Source organism: Pseudochaenichthys georgianus, chromosome 16 (genome assembly GCF_902827115.2).
Source record: "Pseudochaenichthys georgianus chromosome 16, fPseGeo1.2, whole genome shotgun sequence".
In the NCBI taxonomy this organism is placed as follows: domain Eukaryota; kingdom Metazoa; phylum Chordata; class Actinopteri; order Perciformes; family Channichthyidae; genus Pseudochaenichthys; species Pseudochaenichthys georgianus.
In genome coordinates, this window is record NC_047518.2 from 20,980,254 (window position 1) to 21,008,103 (window position 27,850).

At 42.5% G+C, this 27,850-nt stretch overlaps 1 protein-coding gene across 1 annotated transcript; it reads left to right on the forward strand.

Moving 5' to 3' along the window:
* The first annotated feature begins 1,273 nt into the window (after positions 1–1,273).
* slc6a3 (solute carrier family 6 member 3) lies at positions 1,274–27,570 on the forward strand. The gene is made up of 16 exons (XM_034102743.2): positions 1,274–1,361; positions 2,087–2,192; positions 2,552–2,759; positions 4,183–4,314; positions 7,264–7,480; positions 8,426–8,564; positions 8,813–8,947; positions 9,944–10,047; positions 10,801–10,925; positions 11,065–11,177; positions 11,541–11,669; positions 11,855–11,954; positions 25,651–25,751; positions 26,159–26,326; positions 26,467–26,538; positions 27,216–27,570. The coding sequence occupies exons 2-16, from the start codon at positions 2,136–2,138 to the stop codon at positions 27,237–27,239; spliced, it is 1,824 nt and encodes a 607-aa protein (XP_033958634.1). The 5' UTR covers positions 1,274–1,361; positions 2,087–2,135; the 3' UTR covers positions 27,240–27,570.
* The last annotated feature ends 280 nt before the right edge of the window (positions 27,571–27,850 follow it).

A 27,850-nucleotide genomic window follows, 5' to 3' on the forward strand; every position in this document is an offset into this window, starting at 1 on the left:
AAAAGCCCTGGAGATTTATTTTCTTAATATCATGTCTGTGCTCTGCTTAAAGGTTTGATGTGGGCGGGGCTAAGTATTACAAAGTTGTTGTCACTTCATTCCAAGAACCAATCAGGATTTAGCAGTAAATGAATCCGAAACTTAAAACACTTGTTGGGCTGTGTTGCCAGGACACTCCCAACCAAATCCAAGCAATTATTTACAATGAAAAAAAATCAACTTTGCTTTGGAAGCTGCTGAGATCTGGATTAAAAACGTTTTTACTTATTTGCTTGCAATATTTACGGTTGAAATCCTCACCATCACAAAGAACACCCTAGAACAATTGAGGAATTGATGCAGAATTAAGATATCCATTTGAATCAATAAAATAATTAAAGATTATAATCAATATTTTTTGTACATTTGAATCCCATTCATTCACATGTCATTGTCGACTCTAGGACCTGGTGCTGATTTTTCTTAAAATGTAGTTTTTGCGTTAGGGATAATTTTTTTATATGATGATAGACAATGTGTATACTGTACACATACACACACATATACATGCTCGTTATAATTATTTCAACCTTAATTAAAGCATTTTATTTACAGGAATATTTATATACAAAAAACATCTGATAAATGTTTGAATTATATCATGCTGTGAACATGTTTTTGTTATTAAGAATCCACAATGAAGAAAAGATAAACACTTGCAACCTAACTTTAAGCTTCTTTCACAGCAGTGAAATCCTCTGGCTAAGAAAGATCCATGATGTGATAACATTAATCACAATTTACCCTAATAGCATCTCGGTCTGTTTCGACAGTAGTGAAAGACAGAACATAAAAAAAAAAAATCCAAAGAATGTCTTTATCTTGTGAATTAATGTATTTTAATTCTTGCTTTTATTTTTCCCTCCATAGATTCATACAAAGAAAAGTAATCCAGCAAAATACCTAAATCAGGTAAAAAGAAATGCAATGATTGGAGAGAGAGGAGGAGGAACAGACGAAGGAGGGAGGGAGGAGAGTGACGGTCATGGGGGGGGGTGTTTGATTGATTCTCATACAAGAGTGGTATCGCAGACAGATCTCCATACCAGACCACAGGGTACTCTGGATTCTGTGTGTCTGTCACTGGATCCACAGAGGGTGGGAGGGCTTTATCCTCATCTCTTGTCTTACTGTGACTCTCTTACTCTCTTTATTTCTTCAAAACATTTTGCCTTAATCTTGGTCCAAGTCTAACTCATCAAGGGCGGTCCACTTAAATGTGGTCAGCATCAGTTTGCAGCGCACAGAGGAACATCAGCACGTCTGGAATTAAACTGTCCAAACTGACGTACGGAGGAGTGTTTACCTGTCAAATTTCAAAGGTAGGTCTTTTTTTGCATCCTTGAAAATCGTTTTTTTTAACCATAATATTATTGTTATCTTTAAATATCTTATATTTTTCTATAACTTTTGATGTTATCTGTTATCAGTTTTGAGAGTCTGCTGTTTTGTAGACAATGAACTATGTAATTGACCACATTTTGAGCACAAGTCTACTTTTTTTCAAATGAAAAAGCAAAAAAAGGCACTTTTTATATTGTAGACATTTGAAGTATTTTTTTTTTTACATCACTTTCTAATATTTAAAATATAAACGGGGCCTTCAACTGGTCCTTTTTCTCCTAAAGATCCTTTTAGTGAAAAGTACTGAAAGGAAATCTGGACAGGATCTGGTGTACACCATGTCGTGGTTAGATGGGGTTAGTGGACACTGGGCCAATTGTGCGAAACTGTGATCAAAATGGCGATCAACAAGTGTGAAATAAACTGAGCCTGCTGTAATGTCCTGCTGGAGACGCTCCCCTTCCCCTCCTGCTCCCCTTTGGGGGATTCCACTCTCGGTTCTTTCTCCACTCTCCTCTTGATCTTTCTGAATTTTATGTAACGACTTGAAATCATAAAATGAATGACTATTTAACATTTTTACATTTTGGAAGAACAATCACATGTTTAAATGTTTTGTATGCTGAATGTCTCACTTATTGTATATCTGATATATTAATTTATATAGGGAATATTAAAGTTCCACCTTTTTCTGTTTCTTCAGCCACAGCTACCTTCCTTCCTCCTCAGTGACCACCAGCACTGTCGGCCTGATGTCTTCGGTTGTGGCCCCAGAAAAGCCCGCCTCAAACACCATGGGCCACAAAGAGGTTTGTACGGACCTCACGCATATATTAGTGGATTAATGGCATGCAATTCAGTCTGATTCAGAAAACCTAATTGAAACACAGTATGGGGGCAAGCTTCTTAATTAAGTGCATTCCTCTCTTACATTCCTAAAAACAGTGTTGGGATAAAAACTCAAAGGAGATACATTTTCTTGAGCCAAAATGGAATTAATGTTGAGAAGACAAAATATGCTGGTGCATAAAGAATTGACCATGTGAAAGTGATTACTGTCTGTCATGTGGGCGAAGTGAGAGCGTAATAAAGTGAGGGTGAGACTTAACTAAGTGACATTAAATTAGTATGTCTTCATCTGATGATTATTAACTCCATGACTCTTCAGGTGGAGCTGATTCTGGTGAAGGAGCAAAATGGGGTTCAGTTCACCTCTTCCACCTTAGTGGCTCCGACTCCTCCTCAGACCAACCCCAGTGGGGAGGAGAGGGAGACCTGGGGGAAGAAGATCGACTTCCTCCTGTCTGTGATCGGATTTGCCGTGGACCTCGCCAATGTCTGGAGATTCCCCTACCTCTGCTATAAGAATGGAGGAGGTGAGATGGATGAAAAGGCTGGGGGGAGGGGGCTGGGGGGAGAAGGCTCATGTTGGCCTAGAGAGGGTGGATAAAGGAAGTAAGGAAAGGAGTTAAGAATGTTTAATGTGAGAGTGAATGTCTTCATCTCCTGTGAGAGTAGCGAAGGAGGAAATTGAAGCGTTGATGGTGTTTGTATTATTAGAAAAGACAGGGAGTACAGAAAACAGAATAGAAGAAGGTGAAATGAAGGTGGAATTTAATCACGCATGCTGTATATTTGATCCTACTTTCAAATCCATGTGCAAGCAAAGATTATGTGCTTGTCTGTTCTGTTTGAGATCTGTTTTTCCACCCTTTTTCAGAGATCAAAATAGGGGGAAAACCACCACAGCTGCTCAGAATAGATTAGCTCTAACAATCACGAGCACTAATTATAGCTGTTTAACATAGAGCTCTAATTATGAGCTTTAAATGATGCTGTGGCCATAGGCAAGGCTCACCATATGTCCCTCAAATCCAGCATGTTGTCATACCTGTAATCTGGCAACATTTAACAGTTTAATCTGAGGAAATTACCCCTTTTTTATTATCATTTGAAGCGGTTTATGTTTATTGAAATCTGACGATAAGAAGATTGAAGGGGGAATGACAAAGCATCCCGGTTAGAATCAAACCAGGGACATTCTGGCGTTATAACTCCATTACCAAGGTGCGCCAAACATAAACTTTATATTTGTTTTAATATAGTTGATAATCACCATAATCCCTACTCTGTGACAGTAACGGTATTATGTAATCCAGTGCTTCTCAAACTTTTTCCAGTAATGTACCCCCTTTGAAAATTTTTCTCAGCCAAGTACCCCCTGACCGACCCCGAACATTTTTGATAGAAAAAGCCTATATAAATAATTACAATATAGTGATGTTCCATCAGTGTGTGATTTATTAACTCCTTCATGCATGAATTACAACAAACTAAGGATATTTTCATCTGTATGCATGAAAAAAAGAACACTACGAAAAAAAATTGAAACCGATTATTCCAAGGAGTTTTTCAATTGAAGTAATAGTTTAACAAACCAGTGAACCAAATGATATATTATGAAAAACTATAAAATGCAATACACAAATTTGTCATGTTTATAGGTTTATATGAGGACTCCCTTGGTGGTTCTAGGAATATTTTCCGCGAACCATTTTATTTTGTTTATCTCACGTACCCCCTGCAGTACTCCAACGTACCCCTAGGGGTCCGTGTACCCCCATTTGAGAATCACTGATGTAATCTAATCATCGTTGGTATTTTATATATTAAAGATAGTTCTATCAAATTACAAAGGTTTAACATGAAACTTGGAAATTGTTTATTTTATCCTGTAATATAGCATTTTGAAATGTCCTTTTTAGACATTACGTTGTTGACCTGTCTCTGTGTGTGCAGGTGCGTTCCTGGTGCCATACATGTTCTTCATGTTAATAGCTGGCATGCCTCTCTTCTACATGGAGCTGGCTCTGGGACAGTATAACAGAGAGGGGGCAGCAGGCGTCTGGAAGATCTGTCCCATATTTAAAGGTATGAATGATACGTACTCAGATGATGCAAATTATGTCCCAGGAATGCTTTCACATGTATTTCGAATCCGCCTGTCGTGGTTTGCGCATGCCTGTCTGTTTGATAATAGACCTTTAAGATCTACATGTGTTTTCTGTCTGCTTGTCTGCCCACATGCCTGTCTGTCCACATGCCAGTCTCTTTTGTCTGCTTGTCTCTCCTTGAGTGGGGCGACAGGCATTGTTTATCATCCCCAGAACATCAGGTTGTGCTGGCACTCAGATGGAAAGCAAATGAAAATTGGGCTCTTACCCTGATTGTCCAAATCCTTCTGTCAAATAAGACTCTCAGGAGTACTTGGCAACACATCAATAAGCAAAAGAGCCGTTCAGGAGCAATGCCATCTAATGGAGAAGAAATGTCACGTTTCTAAGCAAAGTCATTGGTAAAAAGAAAATGCTTTCTTGGTTCAACTTTATATTCTCTCTCTCTGTACTGTTTGCAGAGTTTGACCTTAATCAACATTTTACACCTTACAATCACCCCAAAGATGCAACAGCATTACGACGTCAAATACCATTAAAACCAGCTGACCATCTGTTGCTGCACAGGACGATGCTGATGCTGTCAAACAGTGTCTACTCTGATGGGATGTCTTTTCTGGAGCATTGACTGGAAGACAAGGAAGCTGGAGAGCAATCTGATGTCTGACAAACTGAAGCTTTATTCAAAGTATTCAGCTGCAGAAATGACATTGCGAATAGTACACAGAGAAGTGTACACGCTGTATACCAACAACAGTTCTGCCAAAACTCAACCTGCATATTAACCGGATTCTTGAGCTTTTCAAAAACACATGTGCCTGTAGTAAAACAATCTTCACTAAACAGAAGTGCCACCTGAAGATAAAGGGGCGCCACAACTGTTACTATGTGTCTGGTGTGACCTAGCAGTGACCAAAGACCTACTGTACTTAAATGATTCCTGACTTGAGAGAAAAGGAAATCATTTTATAAAATATATACAAAGTTTACCATTTTTAAATATATATTAATGACTAGGAATTAGCTAAAAAAGTACTTAACATGTACTGTGTGTGCCCCTGTAGTGTGTTTCTGAGCGTGTGAGCATGTGCCTTCTGCCGCAGACCACACTGTAGGTTGACGTTCTAATCACACGCTTCACTCTTTCACTGTCTCTCAGCAGGGGATAACAGTAATTATAAAGATACACGCACGCACACACGCGCACACACACACACACACACACACACACACACACACACACACACACACACACACACACACACACACACACACACACACACACACACACACACACACACACACACACACACACACACACACACACACACACACACACACACACACACACACACACACACACACACACACACACACACACACACACACACACACACACACACACACATGCCCATATTGACAGTCATTACTCTGATCAACAAGCTGGTTTCCTGTCAGGATCAATGCATTTGAAGAAAATTAGCATGAAAGGCAGACGGAGAGATGGCACATGTGGCGCTAATAAGAGGCATCGCTGCCTTGACAAATATCACATCCACATTACAAAAGGAATCGATAAGGCACACTTGTGGTCATGGCTGTTAGCAAAGATTAACAATTAAATCCTTCTTTAGAAGAGTGGACATTGTTTCAGATGTATTGAAGGGTAGATGTTGATAATTGTGGCTTGAAGAGGAAACCTTTAGTTGAGGGTCTTTCTTCACGACCGCAGGCATGTTTTGTAGGCTCATACTGAACGTGAGACTATGCTTTCTGGTATGCAATTCAGTGCTGAAATCTTTCTCAGATAAAGTCACTGTTGAATGCCTGAAATTATGCTTAAAGGTCACCCATTATGCTAAATCCACTTTTTCATGTATTTTATAAATAAACATGTTGCCCCAGTATGTGAATAGATTCTGAAAGTTTCAGGAATAAAGAATCTCTCTCTTTTTTTCCTGATCCAAATATTTAAAAAAGAAAATGAGCTGATCAGATTTGGCCACATTGTGAAGTCACAACTGTCTTTTGGGTTGGACAACCATTAGCCACTAACCAACCAAGGTAACGCCCGCCCACCTTATCACCTGAATCTCCTCCTAGAGCACCATTGTGTTTTTTTAACCAAACACTTCCATAGGGGGCGTGGCCAGCAGCAGCTCATGTGTGTTTAAATCTACAGATACAGAATCAGCACTTTTGGAACAGGGCTCCTTCAGCAAGACAAACTCCAGCAAGCATTCCCTAGAAAACAATTCAACAACCATCAGTACTGCAATCCCTAAAGAAATCCAATGCATCAGAAGAATAACCCCTATCTACCAATGTGTGTCAACCACAAAGGGTCTCAAGTACCCCTTTCCCATCAAACTGGTTCCAGGGCCAGTTCCGCAGCAGGGCCGGCTCTCAGCCCCTAAAACCGGTTTGCATCTGGCACCAAAAAACTGCTGGTCAAGAACCAAGAAGCCAATACGTCAGGCTTACATTGGAGGCTGGGGCGAGATTAATCTGAGCAATAATAGTTGATGGCGAGTGCGGCGAAGAGAATAAAGTTGTAACAAGCAGTAGCGCTCAGAATGCAAAGTGACTAGAATGCCACCACACACATACATTTATATAAAGTTAGACAACAATAACCAGGTATACGTGTAATACTATTAAAAGCAGCTGGAGAGAAATGCAGAGTGACATGCTAAAAAGATCACTGGTTGGAAGTAAACTGGCGGTTGCTTTTTTTGTGAGGGGTTATAAGCCAAAAACCACTCTTTAAGGACTGACGCAGTGATGTGCATGTGGGATGTAAGCGATTACAGTGAGGTGCCCCTTTTAAAATATCATGTTCTTATGTGGGCAGTTAGCATAACAAATCCTCACCTCTTTGTAGCTCTTTTTAATACATATGCCTTTTAATTTCTTTCTCTAACAGGTGTAGGCTTCACGGTGATCCTCATTTCCCTGTACGTTGGTTTCTACTATAATGTCATCATCTCCTGGGCGCTCTTCTATCTCTTCTCCTCGTTCACCAGCGAGCTGCCGTGGGTCCACTGCAACAACAGTTGGAACAGTCCAAACTGCTCTGACTGGGCTGACAATAGCTCAGTCAGCGACATTTACAAGTCTACCCCTGCTCAGGAATACTTTGAGTAAGTTGGATTTACTTAATGTTTGTTTCCTATAGCACGTTATAATTTAAGGAAATTAAATAACATGGGTATTAATAATTGCTATAATAGTTGTTGGCAAATCTTCTTATAAGTACTTAAAGAAAAGCATAATTTTCTATGGGTATGATTTCCTGAAAACGGATGCAGAGTTTGGCTGCATTTAGCTTATGCAGCCTCCCACACTGTGAAGCTGACCAGGTGTCTCCTTTTCCAAAGAGTTGGGGGTTGTTCTGTTGTGACAGTTGAGATATTTGATCCATGCTAGTTGAAATTGCTGTGCGCTATATACATAGAAACACCTGCAGACAATTTGACCACATTGGTCGAGCATCGGCTGATCTTTTTCGTTTTTTGTCTGTAAGGCAGTCTCTGAAATAATTTGAATCAAAGATGTTTCGTCCTTCAGGTGACTCGTGTAAGCCAACTTTACAGAATGCAGTTTGAAAGTATACTTTGACATATGTTAGCTTTAAATGCAGGTGAAGTTGTCTTGCCTTGGCAGGCTATTATGATCATAACTTAATGACAATGACAAATTTAGTAGCAACAGATGTGTGAACACCTGGCATCTTTCTGCTTTAGGCTTTAGATCTCTCTTTCAACAATGCCAGGCATTGATTGTTGAGCCAATTAAATGCAGAATATCAGATTTACCAGATTCACATCCAAATGTATAGCTCAATTCATGTTGTGAATAATAATGCTCAACAGAGCCATACCAGCTCAAATCTATCCTGCTGATAACGACCGATAAAGGCCATGTATCCTCCAGGCAAGGGCTTCTACCAGCGCAGTAGGTCTTAGAACAAGAATTGGTTAAAGGTTGTGAATTGAAATTATATAATATTTCAATGATTTCTTAAACAAAAGCCGGCAGAGTTTTGACTGGAGAGTGGTTCTTACCAACATATTCTCCTTCCTCAGACGAGGGGTGCTCCACATCCAGGACAGTAATGGTATTGATAATCTGGGCCGTCCACGCTGGCAGTTGACTTCCTGTCTAGGTGTAGTGATTGTTCTGCTCTACTTCAGTCTCTGGAAGGGCGTCAAAACTTCTGGAAAGGTGGGTAATGAAACACTTTCCAATTTTTTTTTTATGTGAAAAACACAAAACTACGCTGATTCCTCTCAGTGACTCACTTTACGCTAGAACAAATTAGAAAATATCAACAGAAAAGGCTTGTTTTCCATATTGAATGCATGCACATGTTTGAATCTGACTATGTGTTTGTGTGTCCTTATATCTCTGTGCAAATCTGCTGTTCAAATGTGTGTGTATCTGTGTGTGTGTACCTCGTACGACCCTTTCAGGTTGTGTGGATCACAGCCACGATGCCCTATGTGGTCTTGACTGTGCTGCTGATCCGCGGAGTCACTCTGCCTGGAGCCATCGATGGCATTAAGGCCTACCTCTCCGTGGACTTCTTGAAACTGTGTGATGCCCAGGTGAGTTTCAACAGGAAGGGGGTAGAGCAAGAGGAAGAAAAGGAAGGGTGTAGAGATTTTATTTTATTACTTCAATATGATTTTATTTTATTACTTCAATATTTCACCAAAAATGTCTTCAGAAACCTGAAAATGCACATAATTATAAGCCATTATAAAAGATTATCATTGACATTATCCACCCCAAGTTGTTACGTAATGAATTAACTTCTGCATTAACACTTAAACAATTTTGTTATGACTGCAAACTATATTTATTGTATGAAGATAACAATCCATGTCAAGGGCTTTCCAACAAACTGTTACTGCTAAAGAGTGTTGAAGGCAATATTGATGTTGTTTCCAATGTTGATTGTGCTGTGTTTCACTTGTACATGCTCTAAAGAAAATATATTATATAAGGCAAACTGCAACAGTTCACACAGAACCAAAAACAAATTAAGATAGTAGCAGAGAAATGAGGAGAAGATATTTAATCTTTCATTTTGATCAACGTGCTTCAATGAAAAATGCCTGAGTAGGGAACTATTCCTGCAAACGGAATTTCTAAGTATTGAGTTAAAACATCAAATAAATCAAAGGTTAGTTTGCAGGGATAAGTGGGCTACCAAAAGAGAGGCTTTTCCTTTTAGGCTTAAAAATAAAGTGAGAACACTATTTGTGTAAACTATTTCTAATATGTTCCTTATCTGTGAAAGCCGTTATCACAGCACTAAAGAGCTCAACAAGTAAGCATGCAGGACTGAAGGACTCGGTTATGGAGAATGAGAGAGAAAGCAAGAAAGGAGACAGAGAGATGCATGGCAGCAATTGGAGAATTAGATTAGATAGATTCATGGAGCAGTAATTTGCAAAATTACCCCTGTATTCACTAGCGTCTTTCATCTACGGCCGTTGAATGAGTTTCCTGCAATTATCCTTAATAATGGCTTTTTTCCTCTCCTGTGCCTTTTGTTTGCCGCTTCACACAAGTGTGCTTGTTCTGTCGCTCCCCAGGTCTGGATCGACGCAGCGACACAGATCTGTTTTTCTCTGGGAGTGGGGTTTGGTGTGCTAATTGCCTTTTCCAGCTACAACAAATTCAGCAACAACTGTTACAGGTAAAGACACACAAGGCGAGGGGATTCAGAGAAACGGAGAGAGGACAGGGAATTACACACAAACACACACGCAACATAAGCAGGTGAATTACAATAACCTTTGAAGCTCCTTGAAACCCGCTATGTCTTTGACACCATGCTGTGCAACAGGCAGCCGTAACACCAATCAAAACTGTCGCACTCTTTGAAAATGATCAGCATCCCACAGGAGGCTTTTATCTTTTGTATTGTGTTTATTTATGTGTCTGATAACTGACATATGACACTATCCACCTTCAGGATTCCACCATGAACATAACTCCAAATCACTGAAAGTAAATGAAGACAAAATGCCAAATATGTCTCATTCTGAAAATAAATGAGAATTATCTTTTTTTCTTTAAGACTAGGTTACTGCACATGTGTACACTTTGTCTCCTTATTTAACTTTCACACACCAAGTCCTTACAAATAACTAATGTATAATGTAAATGTTTGCAAATTGAAGGAAGTGCAACTCCTAGAAAAGGGTAGGTAGGCAACTTGCCAATCTGTCTCATGCAGTAATAGGCAAATATTTACTACCTGACCAATCCATTAAATCAATACAGCAAGCTTGAATTTCTGGCCTTAGCACACTCCTGACTAAATCATTGACTGACTGGTGACTTGTGTTCATTTTCAATGCATACTGAATGATGACTGATTGATATATGGTTAATTTTTCTATATTCTTATTATAGACTGTTTTTCTTTTAATTTAATTTTTTACAGAGACGCCATCATCACCAGTTCCATCAACTCTCTAACCAGTTTCTTCTCCGGATTTGTGGTCTTCTCCTTCCTTGGGTACCTGTCCCAAAAGCACAATGTAGCCCTGGACAAAGTTGCCAGAGACGGTATGGTATTATTTGGCCGTGTTTGTTTTGAAGTGAAGTGTATTAAATAATATCGTGTGGAGGCAGTACATCTTTTCTTTTGTCTGCATGTGTTTTGTACTGTTTGCTACATTTCTTACTTGAATGTGTCGTTTCCCAGGTGCGGGTTTGGTTTTTGTAATTTACCCAGAAGCCATTGCAACACTACCTGGATCATCAGTGTGGGCGGTCATCTTCTTCATCATGCTGTTATCACTGGGCATCGACAGTGCAGTGAGTACACACACACACACACACACACACACACACACACACACACACACACACACACACACACACACACACACACACACACACACACACACACACACACACACACACACACACACACACACACACACACACACACACACACACACACACACACACACACACACACACACACACACACACACACACACACACACACACACACCAACACTTGGTAATTCAGCTAGATGGGAAGTGCATTTTTCCTATTTGTGCTTCTGTAAAGTTGATGATGATAGTGAGTGAAATCCCAGCACACTTTCCGAGCATTAGCAGCTCAATTTAGCTGATTTTGTTTTGTTCTAACTTGTGTGTTTTCTGTTGTAGATGGGTGGTATGGAGTCGGTGATCACGGGGCTGATGGATGAGTTTAAATGCCTCCACAAGCACAGAGAGCTGTTCACCCTCTTCATTGTTGTTTCCACATTCCTCATATCCCTCTTCTGTGTTACAAATGTAAGCATTTTACCGGGCGAGTTAATACATAGATTTTATCATTTAAAAAATCTGTGTTTACTAATCAAAATATCTTAAAATTCATTAAAGTGAATTTTATGAATTTAGTTTTATTTCCTGTTTGTTCTTACTTTAACAATATGATCAAACTTGTATAATTTAATTGTTTGTTCCTTTCTCTCCAGGGTGGGATGTATGTGTTCACTCTGCTGGACCACTTTGCAGCAGGAACATCGATTCTCTTTGGAGTGCTTATTGAAGCTATTGGCATCGCATGGTTTTACGGTGAGATAGATGGACAGGAGAAAAGGAGAAGGACCCATTGATTCATTATTTCCATGGCCAGCAAAGCTGATACTATATTAAAGGTTTGATGAGAGGTCTCTTGGTGTGCGTGTGCTGTGCCACAATGCAATATAGTTCTATTAGACATACGGACACTGCAGCCAGAAAGTCTGTTCCTATTAATGGTTTTGGCCTCTTCAATCTTAGTGCATGTGTCAGAGTACACTGATATACTGTTATTTTGCAATCGTAAGAGCTCAGAGAGGTTACATGGCCTGCGTTTTGAACACTGCCAGTGTTACCTCCATGTTCACTGAGCAGAAGTGAGCCTTCACATAAGGAAAATTGCAGCTGCGGAACAGGCAATTCCCATTTGTCATGGACAGGAATCAGCTGTCTAATTACTAGGTTGTAGATTGTTGTGGTAGCAAGTGGGGGTGACCTCAAAGTAAATTTCTCTCCAGATGTCTACATTATATTGACACTTGCTTTTATACACATTTGCCATCAACTCAACAATTTATTTTCAAATGTGTCACTCTACAACACACACACAATCTACACTGAACAAAAATATAAATGCAACACTTTTGTTTTTGCTCCCATTTTTCATGAGATGAACTCAAAGATCTAAATCATTTTCTATATACACAAAATAACCATTTCTCTCAAATATTGTTCACAAATCTGAAAAAATCTGTGAGAGTGAGCACTTCTCCTTTGCCGAGATAATCCATCCCACCTCACAGGTGTGGCATATCAAGATGCTGATTAGACAGCATGATTATTGCACAGGTGTGCCTTAGGCTGGCCACAATAAAAGGCCTCTCTGAAACGTGCAGTTTTGCTTTATTGGGGGGGGTCCGAAAACCAGTCAGTATCTGGTGTGACCACCATTTGCCTCATGCAGTGCAAAACATCTCCTTCGCATAGAGTTGATCAGGTTGTTGATTGTGGCCTGTGGAATGTTGGTCCACTCCTCTTCAATGGCTGTGCGAAGTTGCTGGATATTGGCAGGAACTGGAACACGCTGTCGTATACGCCGATCCAGAGCATCCCAAACATGCTCAATGGGTGACATGTCCGGTGAGTATGCTGGCCATGCAAGAACTGGGATGTTTTCAGCCTCCAGGAATTGTGTACAGATCCTTGCAACATGGGGCCGTGCATTATCATGCTGCAACATGAGGTGATGGTCGTGGATGAATGGCACAACAATGGGCCTCAGGATCTCGTCACGGTATCTCTGTGCATTCACAATGCCATCAATAAAATGCACCTGTGTTCGTCATCCATAACATACGCCTGCCCATACCATAATCCCACCACCGCCATGGGCCACTCGATTCACAACATTGACATCAGAAAACCGCTCACCCACACGACGCCACACACGCTGTCTGCCATCTGCCCTGAACAGTGAAAACCGGGATTCATCCGTGAAGAGAACACCTCTCCAACGTGCCAGACGCCATCGAATGTGAGCATTTGCCCACTCAAGTCGGTTACGACGATGAACCGGAGTCAGGTCGAGACCCCGATGAGGACGACGAGCATGCAGATGAGCTTCCCTGCGACAGTTTGTGCAGAAATTCTTTGGTTATGCAAACCGATTGTTGCAGCAGCTGTCCGAGTGGCTGGTCTCAGACGATCTTGGAGGTGAACATGCTGGATGTGGAGGTCCTGGGCTGGTGTGGTTACACGTGGTCTGCGGTTGTGAGGCTGGTTGGATGTACTGCCAAATTCTCTGAAACGCCTTTGGAGACGGCTTATGGTAGAGAAATGAACATTCAATTCACGGGCAACAGCTCTGGTGGACATTCCTGCTGTCAGCATGCCAATTGCACGCTCCCTCAAAACTTGCGACATCTGTGGCATTGTGCTGTGTGATAAAACTGAACATTTTAGAGTGGCCTTTTATTGTGGCCAGCCTAAGGCACACCTGTGCAATATTCATGCTGTCTAATCAGCATCTTGATATGCCACACCTGTGAGGTGGGATGGATTATCTCGACAAAGGAGAAGTGCTCACTATCACAGATTTTTTCAGATTTGTGAACAATATTTGAGAGAAATGGTTATTTTGTGTATATAGAAAATGTTTTAGATCTTTGAGTTCAGCTCATGAAAAATGGGAGCAAAAACAAAAGTGTTGCATTTATATTTTTGTTCAGTGTATCTATCTATATATATATAAATCACTGTTTATCTCTTCTTGTGATAAGAGATTTTTCTGGAGTTCATGACATGTCTCCAGTGTGATTATTCACATACCTTTCAAGCACTTGTGCCTAGTGCTGCGTACCTGGACTCACATTCAGGTTCAGGTCCGGACTCAAGTCCAGAGGTTCAGGTTCAGGTCCGGACTTATAAGTCCGGACCTGAACCTGAACCTGACCTGAATGTAAAAAAAACACTTTTTGCCACTTAGTCTACAAATGACTTATGACAGCAGTGAACTACTACAAAGTTCAAACATTTATTTCATTTACCAAACTAAAGTAACCAAACAGTCCCTGAGCTGACTGAGCCTACATCCCTAAAGCTTTGCTGAAAGGTAGAGTGTAGAGTAGACTATACGCATTACACTGTTACACACCTACTATACAGTATACACTGTAGTGACTGTACAGTCAGAGTGTACTGTACTGTACTGTCTGTACACCATGTATTTTCTACAACTCTACATGTGTACATTATACAGTACATACTACATACATAGTGATGTACATACACACTGTTAGAAATTAAAATCAATGTTGATATGGCGTAATTTTGAATTAAAAACACTAATTTAAATCAGTTTTATTCTGAAAACACCGAAAGTTCACACTATTAACTTAATACTTTTATTCTGAAAATTATTCACTTCCGGTTAGCATTAGCATGTGGCGAAATGTTACGTTTTCAAACTGTGAATCGAAGGTGAAATGACATGTGATGTTGTACACTGAGCACACTGGGATTAGCACGTTTATCAGGGAATGTTTAAATAACCACAGACACCAGAATATACGTAAGTGCTAGTTTTTTTGCGAGTCCAAGTACCGGTTCCCGACGTTCCGGTTTTAACCGGACTTGAACCGAAACTTTTTACAAGTCCAGTACCGGTTCGGCGTACCGGTACGCAGCACTACTTGTGCCTCATGAGCACAACATGGAAGAAATATTGTTCAATCAGGAGAGACGTGATGTATGGAATACATGTTTATTATCGGTCACATTATATAAATGAAACATAATGATGACAGTTTATAACAAGTGAATGAAATGTGTTTTGGCGATTAGGCCCAGGTTTTGTAGGACATCATTCGGGAAGGGAAAGAACCGTTTCCGACGAACCCCCCTGGGTCTAGACCTGGTGGTGGTGATAAGTGGTTAGGTCCGGTTGGAAGGGAGAAGGTTGAGCTTGGCCCTGAGTTGGAAGCAGGAGGCGAAGGGGTGGAGGAGGGTTGCGCGTTGACGCCTGGAAGACAGCTGATAGAAAAGGGGAGAGCATATATAGAGGGTTTAACAGGTGCGATAATTAGGCTTGTGAATGGAGGGAAGTGATATGTTGGCTAAGGAGTGGCGCTCCCTGTCATCCAGTGGAGGGAGCGAGTATTGCCATGACGAGCAATACGGAGTGTTAGGTCTTCCTGTCTGAACTTGCGCTGAGCTTCATTTCAATCAGGAGAGACGTGATGTATGGAATACATGTTTATTATCGGTCACATTATATAAATGAAACATAATGATGACAGTTTATAACAAGTGAATGAAATGTGTTTTGGCGATTAGGCCCAGGTTTTGTAGGACATCATTCGGGAAGGGAAAGAACCGTTTCCGACGAACCCCCAAAATAAGTGAAGTATGAAGTACTGAACGTGAAGACATCTTACCTTGTGGGATGCACATGTGGGAATTTAGACGTACTGATGCCTCCCAGGCGTCCTTCCTGGCCGTACGGGGCATCCCGGCCGTACGGGCAATAATATTAAACATGAACACAGACCCGGAGGTCACAACCTGACGTGCAGGGTTAAACATGAACACAGACCCGGAGGTCACAACCTGACGTGCAGGGTTAAACATGAACACGAACCCGGAGGTCACGACCTGACGTGCAGGGTTAAACATGAACACAGACCCGGAGGTCACAACCTGACGTGCAGGGTTAAACATGAACACAGACCCGGAGGTCACGACCTGACGTGCAGGGTTAAACATGAACACGGACCCGGAGGTCACAACCTGACGTGCAGGGTTAAACATGAACACAGTGACACGTATGCTGACGTGCTATGAAACCACCACCACCAGTATAAGCATAATTACCATTTTTTTAGTGTTTGAGAGACCTTGGATAGCCAGCACGTGCTGATGTCCGGCGAATGTGGGATGTGAAGGCGGAGGAGGACCACCGCCCGAGTTGCAGGGATGAGGGAGAAATGCCTGATTGCAGCAGAGGTGGCTGCGCCTATCTGAACGAAAGCCCTGATATGCTATTAAGACGCCACAACCAGTTATGCATTATTTACCATCGGTAAACTGAAGAGCTCTTAGATTGCAGCACGAGCCGATGTCCGGGCGAAGAGGGAGATGTAAATAAGTAAGCACGAGCTGTTAGCTGGAGTACAGTAATGCATGAATATCATAGCCTGGATTGATGCGAGCCAAGTGAGCAAACCCGAGAATATGAATGAAGTGCAGAATGCACGCAGAAAAGACGTACACTTAGTTAAATGCTGAGACATGACCCACGATATAGTATAGCTTAATAGCAGTTAAGTGCGCCAGGATGAGTCATAGATGCTGATAAACTGATTGAGTGATTAAGATTGTCTTCCATCATCTGAGTGAGGATGGTGGGAGGAAGGGGAGAGCAGATTTAAAGGGGTTAGCAGGTGCGATGATTGGCTAGCCGGGGCGTAATGCCCCTGATCACTTATTGAGATAACGTGTGACACCCGATGATGTTGTCTTCCTGATTGAACTTACGCTGAGCTACATTTCAATCAGGAGAGACGTGATGTATGAGTACATGTTTATTACCGGGACACATGATATGCGGGAATAGTGATTGACGTATTACGATAAGTAACTGTAATGATGTTTTGGCGATTAGGCCCCGGGTTTGCAGGATGATCATTCAGGAGGGAAAGAACCGCTCTGATGAACCCCCAAAAGAAGTGAAGTATGAAGTACGGAGCTGTGAGCAATCCTTACCTTGCGGCTGGCTGCGGAGATCTATGGATGAAAAGAGAGATTAACATGGGGACATGATGAGCGCCGGAATCGCTTCCGGGCTGCGGGGTTAGACATGCGCGGGCCCACTGGCCGCAACCTGCACTGCAGGGTTAACATGACGCAGACCCACTGCCGCAACCTGCCCCCGCAGGGTTAAACCTAAGCGCGAACCTGTGTCCGCAACCTGCGCCCGCAGGGTTAAACCTAAGCGCGGACCTGTGTTCGCAACCTGCGCCCGCAGGGTTAAACCTAAGCGCGAACCTGTGTCCGCAACCTGCGCCCGCAGGGTTAAACCTAAGCGCGGACCTGTGTCCGCAACCTGCGCCCGCAGGGTTAAACCTAAGCGCCGACCTGTGTCCGCAACCTGCACCCGCAGGGTTAAACCTAAGTGCGGACCTGTGTCCGCAACCTGCGCCCGCAGGGTTAAACCTAAGCGCCGACCTGTGTCCGCAACCTGCACCCGCAGGGTTAAACCTAAGCACCGACCTGTGTCCGCAACCTGCGCCCGCAGGGTTAAACCTAAGCGCCGACCTGTGTCCGCAACCTGCACCCGCAGGGTTAAACCTAAGCGCGGACCTGTGTCCGCAACCTGCGCCCGCAGGGTTAAACCTAAGCGCCGACCTGTGTCCGCAACCTGCACCCGCAGGGTTAAACCTAAGTGAGGACCTGTGTCCGCAACCTGCGCCCGCAGGGTTAAACCTAAGCGCCGACCTGTGTCCGCAACCTGCACCCGCAGGGTTAAACCTAAGCGCGGACCTGTGTCCGCAACCTGCGCCCGCAGGGTTAAACCTAAGCGCGGACCTGTGTACGCAACCTGCGCCCGCAGGGTTAAACCTAAGCGCGGACCTGTGTCCGCAACCTGCACCCGCAGGGTTAAACCTAAGCGCGGACCTGTGTCCGCAACCTGCACCCGCAGGGTTAAACCTAAGCGCGGACCTGTGTCCGCAACCTGCGCCCGCAGGGTTAAACCTAAGCGCGGACCTGTGTCCGCAACCTGCGCCCGCAGGGTTAAACCTAAGCGCGGACCCAAGTCCGCAACCTGCACCCGCAGGGTTAAACGTGACGTGGACCCACGTCCGCAACCTGCACTTGCAGGATTAGCATACGCAGATCCGGAGTCATAGCCTGACAGATACGGAACCGTAGACACGTATACATGCTGACGTGTTACCACAAGAGTTATAGGTATATTTACCATCTTTTAGTGTTTGAGGGACCTTTGGATAGCCAGCACGGCACTGATGTCCGGGCGGATGTAGGATGTGACGGCAGAGGAGGACCATCGTCCGAGTTGTTGCAGGGATGAGGATGAGACGCCTTGATTAGCAGCGGAGGTAGCTGCGCCTATCCTGAACGAATGCCCCGAGAATAATTGGGGTGATAAGCCGGATCTAATGAGAACTTGCTTTAAGTAATGATTGAACTGGCGTTGAGTTAAGGGAATATCCCCTGAAATAAGAAATAGTGGTGAGAGAGGATTAATGAAAGGTCTAAGATGCAGAATTTGATCATGGATTTATAAGGGCAGAACGGGGAATCGTTGCGATTTTCGTTTTTTAGCAATATACATGACATATAGCCTATTATAGATGTCTCCGGTACCGATAAAAGACCAATACGTTGGAGCTTAACGGCGCGTAAAACACACGTGATGACATCACCAATGAATCGACGACTGAATAAGTTGGCAACTTTTGGTAATCAATTTTGATTAACAAATTATTTTGTTAATCAACATTAACAACATTATTATTATTTTTATTTATTTTTTTTTTTTGGGGGAAGAAAAAAGAGAAAAATACGATAATTTAGTCAATAATCATTACATTAATATTGGGAGTGAATTCCTAATTTATTAAGTATCTGGTCGTGTCATAACCAGGATAATGTGCAGCGACTTGTCATTGAGGAGAAGAAGCCCTACGAAACACCATTCATTTCAGGTAATATTGTGTTGAAGCTTGAAACTGCGTTAGTTACTGAGCATTGTAATGGGTAGTAATTACCCGAACTGCATTAGTAATGCATTATGTTCTTCGTACGCAAGTAATACATTACTGAAACTCCATACTGTAACACGTTACACCCAACACTGCCTGGAACTCACCTTAACTAAAGTAGAAATGTATAGTGTTGAATTTCCTGTCGGCTGCCAGACCGTAGTCGTGGAAACGGGGGGGGATTGACTCTCTGTCGTCTCCCAGCAGAAGCAACACGCTTCGGGTTCAATAACCCATTTTATCGGAAAGACTGGAGAGAGGCGAGCTCTTCTTGGGAGGTCGTTGCATTTATTTAGCTCTTCTGTTTCGCGAGATAGATTCGCAAGATCACAGACCTTCCTTTTTCTGCTGCCTTGTTTACTTTTAGAAAACATGTATCCAGCTCGCTCGCTCTACCATACCCACGCACACATGCACGCGTCACGCCCCTCTCTTAAAGGGGTAGCGATCTCGCTCTGCATGACCCTAATGTCATAACAATATAACGAAACATCTCGTGAATTTGTTGCAACTGCCTTTTGCCAGCGCTACCCTGACGCCTGTTTTAGAGGTGAGGCGCAGGAGGAAGTAACTTCAATGGGATGTAGCTTAACCCCTGCCTGCCTGCCTGCCTGCCTGCCTGCAGGAGGGGTTGTGGTTGAAGCCAGAATGGGTAAAGCTTCGCCTGCGATGAGGACCGTTCCGCGTGAAGCCGGAAGCGCCGCATTTGAGCCAGTGATGCCCTCTCGAGAGACTGAAGGCGTGCGTCAATTGTTTGCGTGAAGAAGCCCATTTCCATTAAGCCCGGAGGAACTTCCGTGGAGCCCGATTTCCTTGTCTTTTCCTCCCGCGTCCGGGTTTGCGGGGTGGCCGGCTGGACCCGCTAGCCGAACTGGGGAACGCCGTCTATAGCTTAATCCGCAAGACTGCGGAGCTGATGAATAATGCCTGGAGCTGGGATAAAGCCCTGCTGCTGCTTGCGCGTTGATGCCTGGAAGACAGCTGTTAGAAAAGGGGAGAGCATATATAGAGGGTTTAACAGGTGCGATAATTAGGCTTGTGAATGGAGGGAAGTGATATGTTGGCTAAGGAGTGGCGCTCCCTGTCATCCAGTGGAGGGAGCGAGTATTGCCATGACGAGCAATACGGAGTGTTAGGTCTTCCTGTCTGAACTTGCGCTGAGCTTCATTAGTTCTGAGGAGTAAACCTTTGTATACTACATCTTAGGGCTTCAGAATTATACCCACTTGTGTGCTGATTAGTGACATCTTCTGATTTAACCTTTAACCATTTGGGTTGTTTTGCTTACTTAGGCACTTTGCTCTTCCCTGTTTTATGTTCAAATTGTAAGGACACTCATAGAGCACAGACTTTTGCCATGGCTAAATGCCTTATCCCAACAACAAAAAACAAGTGAAAAGTGAAACTATTGTGTGTAGCTTGCCTGATTGGATCTGCTCTGAAATGAAAGGTTCTCTCTTGGTTAGTGCCGTTCAATGCATGAAAGTGCATGAAAACCGTTTTGGGTCGTTAGCGGCAGCTAGCTCAAATTATTAGCAATGTCTGCGGGTGAAGGAGAGGATTCATTGACACACAATGGCAATGATTGGCACGCTGGCACCTTTTGATGCAAAACATCAGAAGTGGGAAGAATACTGTGAGGTATTGGAACAGTTTTTTGAGGCTAATGAAATTGATAATGGAGACAGACAAAGAGCCATATTAATAAGTGTTGTGGGATCATCAACATACAGCCTTATGAAAAACCTCCTCAGTCCGGATAAGCCCAAGGATAAGACTTACACACAACTTGTGGAGCTGCTAAAAAATCACTTTGACCCAAAGCCTAGTGAAATTGTGCAAAGGTACAAGTTTGACTCCCGCAACCGTGAGCCCAATGAGTCAGTAATGGAATACGTGGCTGAGCTGCGTCGATTAGCGCAGGATTGCAACTATGGTAACACTTTGCAGCAGAGGTTGAGAGACAGGATCGTCTGTGGAATAAATGAAGATCGGATTCAGAGACGACTCTTATCAGAAGCGGATTTAACATTTGAAAAAGCATTGTCAATTGCTGTGGTGTCAGAGACTGCAAATAAAAATGCACAGGAGATACAAAACCAAGGGGCCACAGCTAAATGCTTCAAAATGGATAAAAAGCCACAGGAGGCTTATGCACACAGAGAACCTACCAAAGAGTGTTACAGATGCAAGGGGACCAAGCATAAAGCAGCAGACTGTAAGCTTAAACAAGAGAAATGTCATGCATGTGGTAAAATAGGACACATTGCCAGAGCTTGTCGTAGTAGATCTACACAGAATGGAAACAGCAACAAAAATGCAGACCCAAAGAACAGACATTCCAAAGACTATGGAAAGACACAAAAAGTCCATTTTTGAGACCAACCAAAATCCACATCGAGTCTTATACAGGTGACCCTGTTAATGTGGTCGGAGCTGCCATTGTTAGAGTGAAATACAAACATCAAAGGCGGTACCTGCCCCTCATTGTGGTTAAAGGGGACGGCCCCAGCCTGCTGGGAAGAAGCTGGCTGGAGGAAATACATCTGAGTTGGAAAGAAATCAAACTCAGACACAAATCCCGAGTCCTGAAACACCTGAAGACAGGAAAAATCGCTGCAGCAAGTACTGAGCAAACATGAAAAAAGGAGCTTGGCACACTGAAAGGTATGAAAGCTACCATCCATGTAAAGGCTGATTCAGTCCCTCGTTTCTTCCGTCCAAGGTCTGTCCCGTATGCCATGCGCACCAAAGTAGATGAAGAAATAGACAGATTGTTGAAAGAAGGAGTAATCTCACCTGTTAAACATGCAGAATGGGCAGCACCAGTGGTTCCAATACTGAAGCCTGTTGGGACAGTAAGGCTATGTGGAGACTACAAGCTCACTGTAAATACAGTTTCCTCACTTGAACAATACCCCATACCCCGAATGGAAGATCTGTTTGCAGCACTGACAGGAGGAAAACAGTTCACAAAGTTGGACATGAGTCATGCATACCAGCAAATACTCATGGATGATGAATCAAATAAATACTTAACAGTGAATACGCACAGAGGCTTATTCACATACAACAGACTGCCTTTTGGAGTAGCATCAGCCCCAGCTATATTTCAGAGGACAATGGAAGGTCTCCTGCGAGGCATTCCTTTCGTGGCAGTGTATTTAGATGACATCCTGGTGAGCGGTGTGGATGAGGAAGACCATCTGCAGAACCTCGAAACAGTGTTGGCAAAGCTGGAGGAGGCAGGATTGCGCCTGAGAAGGAGCAAGTGCACTTTCCTGGAAGAGGAAGTGGAATATCTGGGACATCGAGTGGACGCACAGGGACTTCATCCTGTGGAAAAGAAAGTCAAAGCCATCATGGAGGCTCCCAACCCCACAAATGTTACTGAACTCAAGTCGTACTTAGGTTTGCTAAATTACTATAACAAATTTCTGCCAAACTTAGCTACACTATTGGCACCACTGCATGAGCTCCTGCGACAAGATGTGCGATGGACATGGCAAAAGAAACAGGAAGAGGCTTTTAAAAAATCAAAGGCCCTGTTAAACTCAGCAGAAGTGTTGGTGCATTACTCTGCTGACCGAGAGTTAATTATGTCATGTGATGCGTCACCTTACGGGGTGGGCGCTGTTTTATCACACGTAATGGACGATGGAACTGAACGTCCTTTGGGGTTCATGTCGCGTACCCTAGCGCCTGCTGAAAAGAATTACTCACAGCTAGACAAAGAAGGCTTAGCAGTTATATTTGGAATCAAGAAATTCCACAAGTACTTGTATGGTCGAACTTTCACCATCTATACAGATCACAAGCCACTGATCTCTCTCTTCAACGAAAATAAACCCATTCCACAGATGGGTTCCCCTAGAGTTCAGAGATGGGCGGTGCACCTGAGTGCCTATGAGTATCACATTGTGTACAAACCAGGAAAGAACAACGCTAATGCGGACGCATTAAGCAGACTGCCGCTGTCGGAAGATGTGCGAGAGAGTGAGACCGCAGAACAAGTGCTCATGATTGATCTTCTGGATGACACACTCGTGGACACAGCCAAAATAAAACACTGGACAGCTAAGGATGTAATATTGTCTCAAGTTCATGGTTATGTCCTGTCGGGATGGCCTCCAGTGACTGAGGCTCCTCTCAAGCCGTATCATAAGAGGAGAGAGGAACTGAGTGTAATGGATGGCTGCGAGTCATCGTACCAAACAAAGGCAGGGAAAAGATATTGAAAGTACTGCACCAAACACATTCCGGCATGTCAAAGATGAAAGGTCTGGCTAGATCTTATGTATGGTGGCCGGGGATGGACCAGGATGTAGAAAAGGAAGTGCAGTCTTGTGAGGAGTGCCAAAAGCACCACAAGTCACCACCATCAGCACCATTACATCCCTGGGAGTGGCCGGAGTCTCCCTGGACGAGAATTCATGTGGACTATGCAGGTCCTTTCCTGGGAGAGATGTTTCTACTGATAGTGGATGCTCACTCAAAATGGATGGATATTATCCAGTGAAGTCAGCTACATCACAGGTGACCATTGAAAAGCTACGTCAGAGTTTCAGTGTTTTTGGACTGCCAAAAATGTTGGTGTCAGACAACGGAACCTGTTTTACAAGTGCTGAATTTGAGACTTTCATGAAACAAAATGGCATCCGCCATGTGAGGTCAGCACCGTTTCACCCGTCTTCTAATGGGCTGGCAGAGAGGGCGGTCCAAACCTTCAAAGGGGGGATGAAAAAGATGAAAGGTGAAACATTGCAAACTAGACTGTCAAGGTTTCTGTTCAGTTACCGCATCACACCTCACGCGACCACAGGCCTGTCGCCTGCAGAGTTGATGATGTCAAGGAGACTCAGATCTGCACTTGACCTGCTCCTGCCAGATGTGAAAACAAGAGTGCAGCAAAAACAACTAAAACAGAAACAGTCCCATGACACAAACAGGAAACTGAGAAGTTTCTCACCTGGGGATAAAGTTTTCATCAGAAACTACTCTTATGGACCTAAATGGATCCCTGCGGTCATCGACAGCTCATCAGGTCCAGTGTCATATACAGTGATCATTGGAAGTGGTCAAGTCGTGAAGCGGCATGTGGATCAAGTAAGAGCCAGATTGACAGACACCGTGTCCTTAGAGCCAGTGCTGGACTCCAACAGAGACACTGTGGTTCCAGTGACAATCGAGCAAGAAGGACCTCCTGCAAGTGAGCCAGTGATTCTGTGTACTCCGGTCCCGCCGGACTTGCCTGCTACACCCGTGGTGAGACGATCAGAGCACGAGAGACAGCCACCTGTATACCTGAAAGACTTTGTTAAATAGATCAAGAGATGTTCAATTAATAGAGCAGCATAATTCTCTGTTCTCACTTTAAGGAAATGTTTAGAATGTTAATCTTTGAAAGTGAAATGATGTATGTCAGTACCTCGAAATGTTGTGTAACGGGAGTATGTTATACCCCCACCTTCGGGAAGTATTGTTAGCTTAAAGGGGGGAAATGAGGTATCTTACCTTGTGTTATTATTACATGTTATTGCATTTGTCCAGCAGGGGGCAAACTCACTCTTGGTATTAAAAGAGCCTGTTGTATACGTTCCCACGAGGAAGTCCCGGAAGCATGTTACCAAAGTAAACCAGTTAAATCTAGTCTTACGTTGTGGACATACAATTGTTGATCACAAGATACAACATAGGTAAAGACCAACTGCTTCATCAGTAGTTAGGTTTGCATATATGTTCACCTACAACAACATCTGAAAACAAGAAAACCCTTTCATAGTGTGGAAACTAACTCACATTTTGAAACTCCAAAACAAAACATATTACTAGAAAAAAACGAAAGGCTAGGGGACAAATGAACCTGAACTTCCCATTTGAGTTTCTTATCCCATAGAGTAGAAGGACCCTTAAAGGTCTAAATATTAACCAGGCCCCAGGCGGTGGCGTCAGCATATTGCCCTCCTCTGGTGGGTCCCGACCTTGGCATACCAGATAAATCAAGCCTAAGGCTTCAGTGGGCCTTTACCTCCATCCTTATAACTTTTGACAGCAACCCTTGACCCGTTGCCACTGTGGTCTTTCAGTTTGCTTTCCACTACATGCGTACATTTAACTTTGCTCAATACCTGCTCGTCAGTCTGGATATAATCCCCCGCAGTAAGACAATAAGATAAATATACAGTCAGGTTTAGGAGAGGCAAAAAGTGGTGCATTAGCTTTTCACAACTGACTCTGGAGGATGAATTTAGACACGGCAAATGCTTAAATTGTGAATTATATGTGTTTATCCTATGGTGTCATTAATCTTGTCATGATGGTCTTGATTAAAAAATGCATAGGGAACATACAGTATACAAAAGCACTTACTACCATGATTATATTATTAATATCCATTATTCAGTTTTATCCAAGGCTGCAATCAACCATTTCTTGGAAGTAATATCCATCATTTGTATGTGTTTCAGGAGTGGACAGATTCAGTGATGACATTGAGGAGATGATTGGCCATCGACCAGGCCTGTACTGGAGACTGTGCTGGAAGTTTGTCAGCCCCTGCTTCCTCCTGGTAAGTCTATGCACATACTAGTTTTATAAGGAAATAATTGATTAAGAATGAACTTAGAACAATATAAATGTAGGTTCACTTGTTGCAATTTTCGCCAAACCAGAAGACAAGTTGAAAAGAGATAGGATGAAAATATTGGGACCGTGAATTATTACCTTACCAATATATGTATCAGTCAGGTCCATATGTTTCAGGTTATGCTAGTATTCTTGCAATGTATTTCAATGTTCTCACAAAGTGATTCACAGTTCAAACAAAACTATACTACCCATGCCTTGTAACAGAAACATCTCTTTTATATCGAACCACTTGAATTGGTTGTTTTTGAGAAGACTTTAAATGAACAGTGAATCTTTGGAGCTAATGGTTCCTCAGGTCTTCTGTGTTAAAATGATTTTCTTCCTTAGTTTATGGTGGTGATTAGCTTTGCCACATTCAACCCTCCAAGTTACGGTACCTACACATTTCCTCCATGGGCGAACATGGTGGGGTGGTGTCTTGCCATTTCCTCAATGTCCATGGTGCCTCTCTACGCCATCTACAAACTCTGCATAGTGCCTGGAAAGTTCTGCAATGTAAGTCTAAGCTTTTGGGTCATAACTAGAGGAAATGCGCTATTCTAATAGTATTATTGTTATTCTTTCATTAAAAAGTATTCCCTTTAAAATATTTTATTTTAGTATTTTTTTGAATAATCCTTTATCTCCTGAAACAGAGACTGGCTTATGCCATCACCCCAGAGACAGAGCATCACTTGGTAGACAACGGGGAAGTTCGGCAGTTCACAGTAAGTGCTGATTTAATTTCTTATTTTTTATTTTTAAATCTTCAAAATTGTTTATTATTATTGCTGAGTGGATCCTCACATGTCTGCATGATATATATTCATATTTGCCTATTTCGCGGTCTGTATTTTTCATACAAATGTTTGAAAATAAATGTGAAAAAGCGTTATGCACAGAAGAATTGCTTGGTGACTCTAATGTGTTTAATTAAAAAGAAAGATTAAAAAGTATTCCCCGATGTTGTCAGACGGAGGGAAACTAATGTTTTCCTGCTGACTGAAACTTCACTTAAGCCCCTGATCAGAGCGTCCTCATTACCAATAGTCTGTTATCCTTAGCAGTGGTCTGCTAGCGAAAAAGAGCAGTCCTACAATGTTCGAAATGAACCAATATGTATCGATTATTCAACTAAGCCATGTAATAAGTGGGTGTAATGAACGACTTTGGGAAGAGGCTAACGTTTAGTTGCCTACCGTTGTCTAAACTTTTGCACACATTTATTAGTTGTGCGTTCTTTACATACCATTCGAAACTGTTCTCTGTAAAGGCTTTTGATGGATTTGCAAAGTAAAACATATTCCGAAAAGTTTAATACCTGACAACTTTCTTTCAGGTATATAACCATTTCCGAAATAAATTATACTGTTTATTTCATGGGCCTATTACATTTTTCCCACAGCTGAAACACTGGTTGGTGGTCTGAAAAGTAGAGGGGGAGAGAAAGATGAAGAGAGTGAAATAATGAGAGAGTGGACATTGGGTGGATGGATGCGAGCACAGCAAATGGTCTGAAGAACTGAGAAGAATAAAGAAATTGCCATTGAAATTGATCACAATGGTGGTGGTGGTGGGAGCAGTTTAAAAGTGCAGACAGAAAACCCATGCACATTGTAGTGTGCTTTAATTTAAACATTGGATATGTGAAGCTGTGCATTAAACCTCACCACCATTGAGTCGACTCTTGTTAATGGGATTCAGTCAAACAGGCTGTTCAGACTGCTTCCTCCATAAATACAAAACTCTTCCTGAATGGATTTTGAATTATATTTGTCTGAGGCAAGATGAACATTACAAATATTTAAAATGCCATTCATGGTATTAAAATGAAAATGTTGAGTTACGCACATTTAAAATAGTTTGTTACGGTTATCTTCGCATTTGTTTAATGTTGATTCATTGATTCGGAATCTGACCAATACGCAAATTATATGTATTTATTTTAGATCAGACGTGTTATACCTTCCACTGTTTTCACTTAATCCCAGTCCATGTCAATATATTGTTTATTATCTTTATTTATGTACTTGCTCTTAT

Coding starts and splice junctions, on each gene's coding strand:
- slc6a3 (XM_034102743.2), top strand. CDS start 2,136: ATGTCTTCGGTTGTGGCCCCAGAAAAGCCCGCCTCAAACACCATGGGC. Junction 8,565..8,812: donor GCGTCAAAACTTCTGGAAAG/GTGGGTAATGAA, acceptor CGACCCTTTCAG/GTTGTGTGGATCACAGCCAC. Junction 10,048..10,800: donor TTCAGCAACAACTGTTACAG/GTAAAGACACAC, acceptor AATTTTTTACAG/AGACGCCATCATCACCAGTT.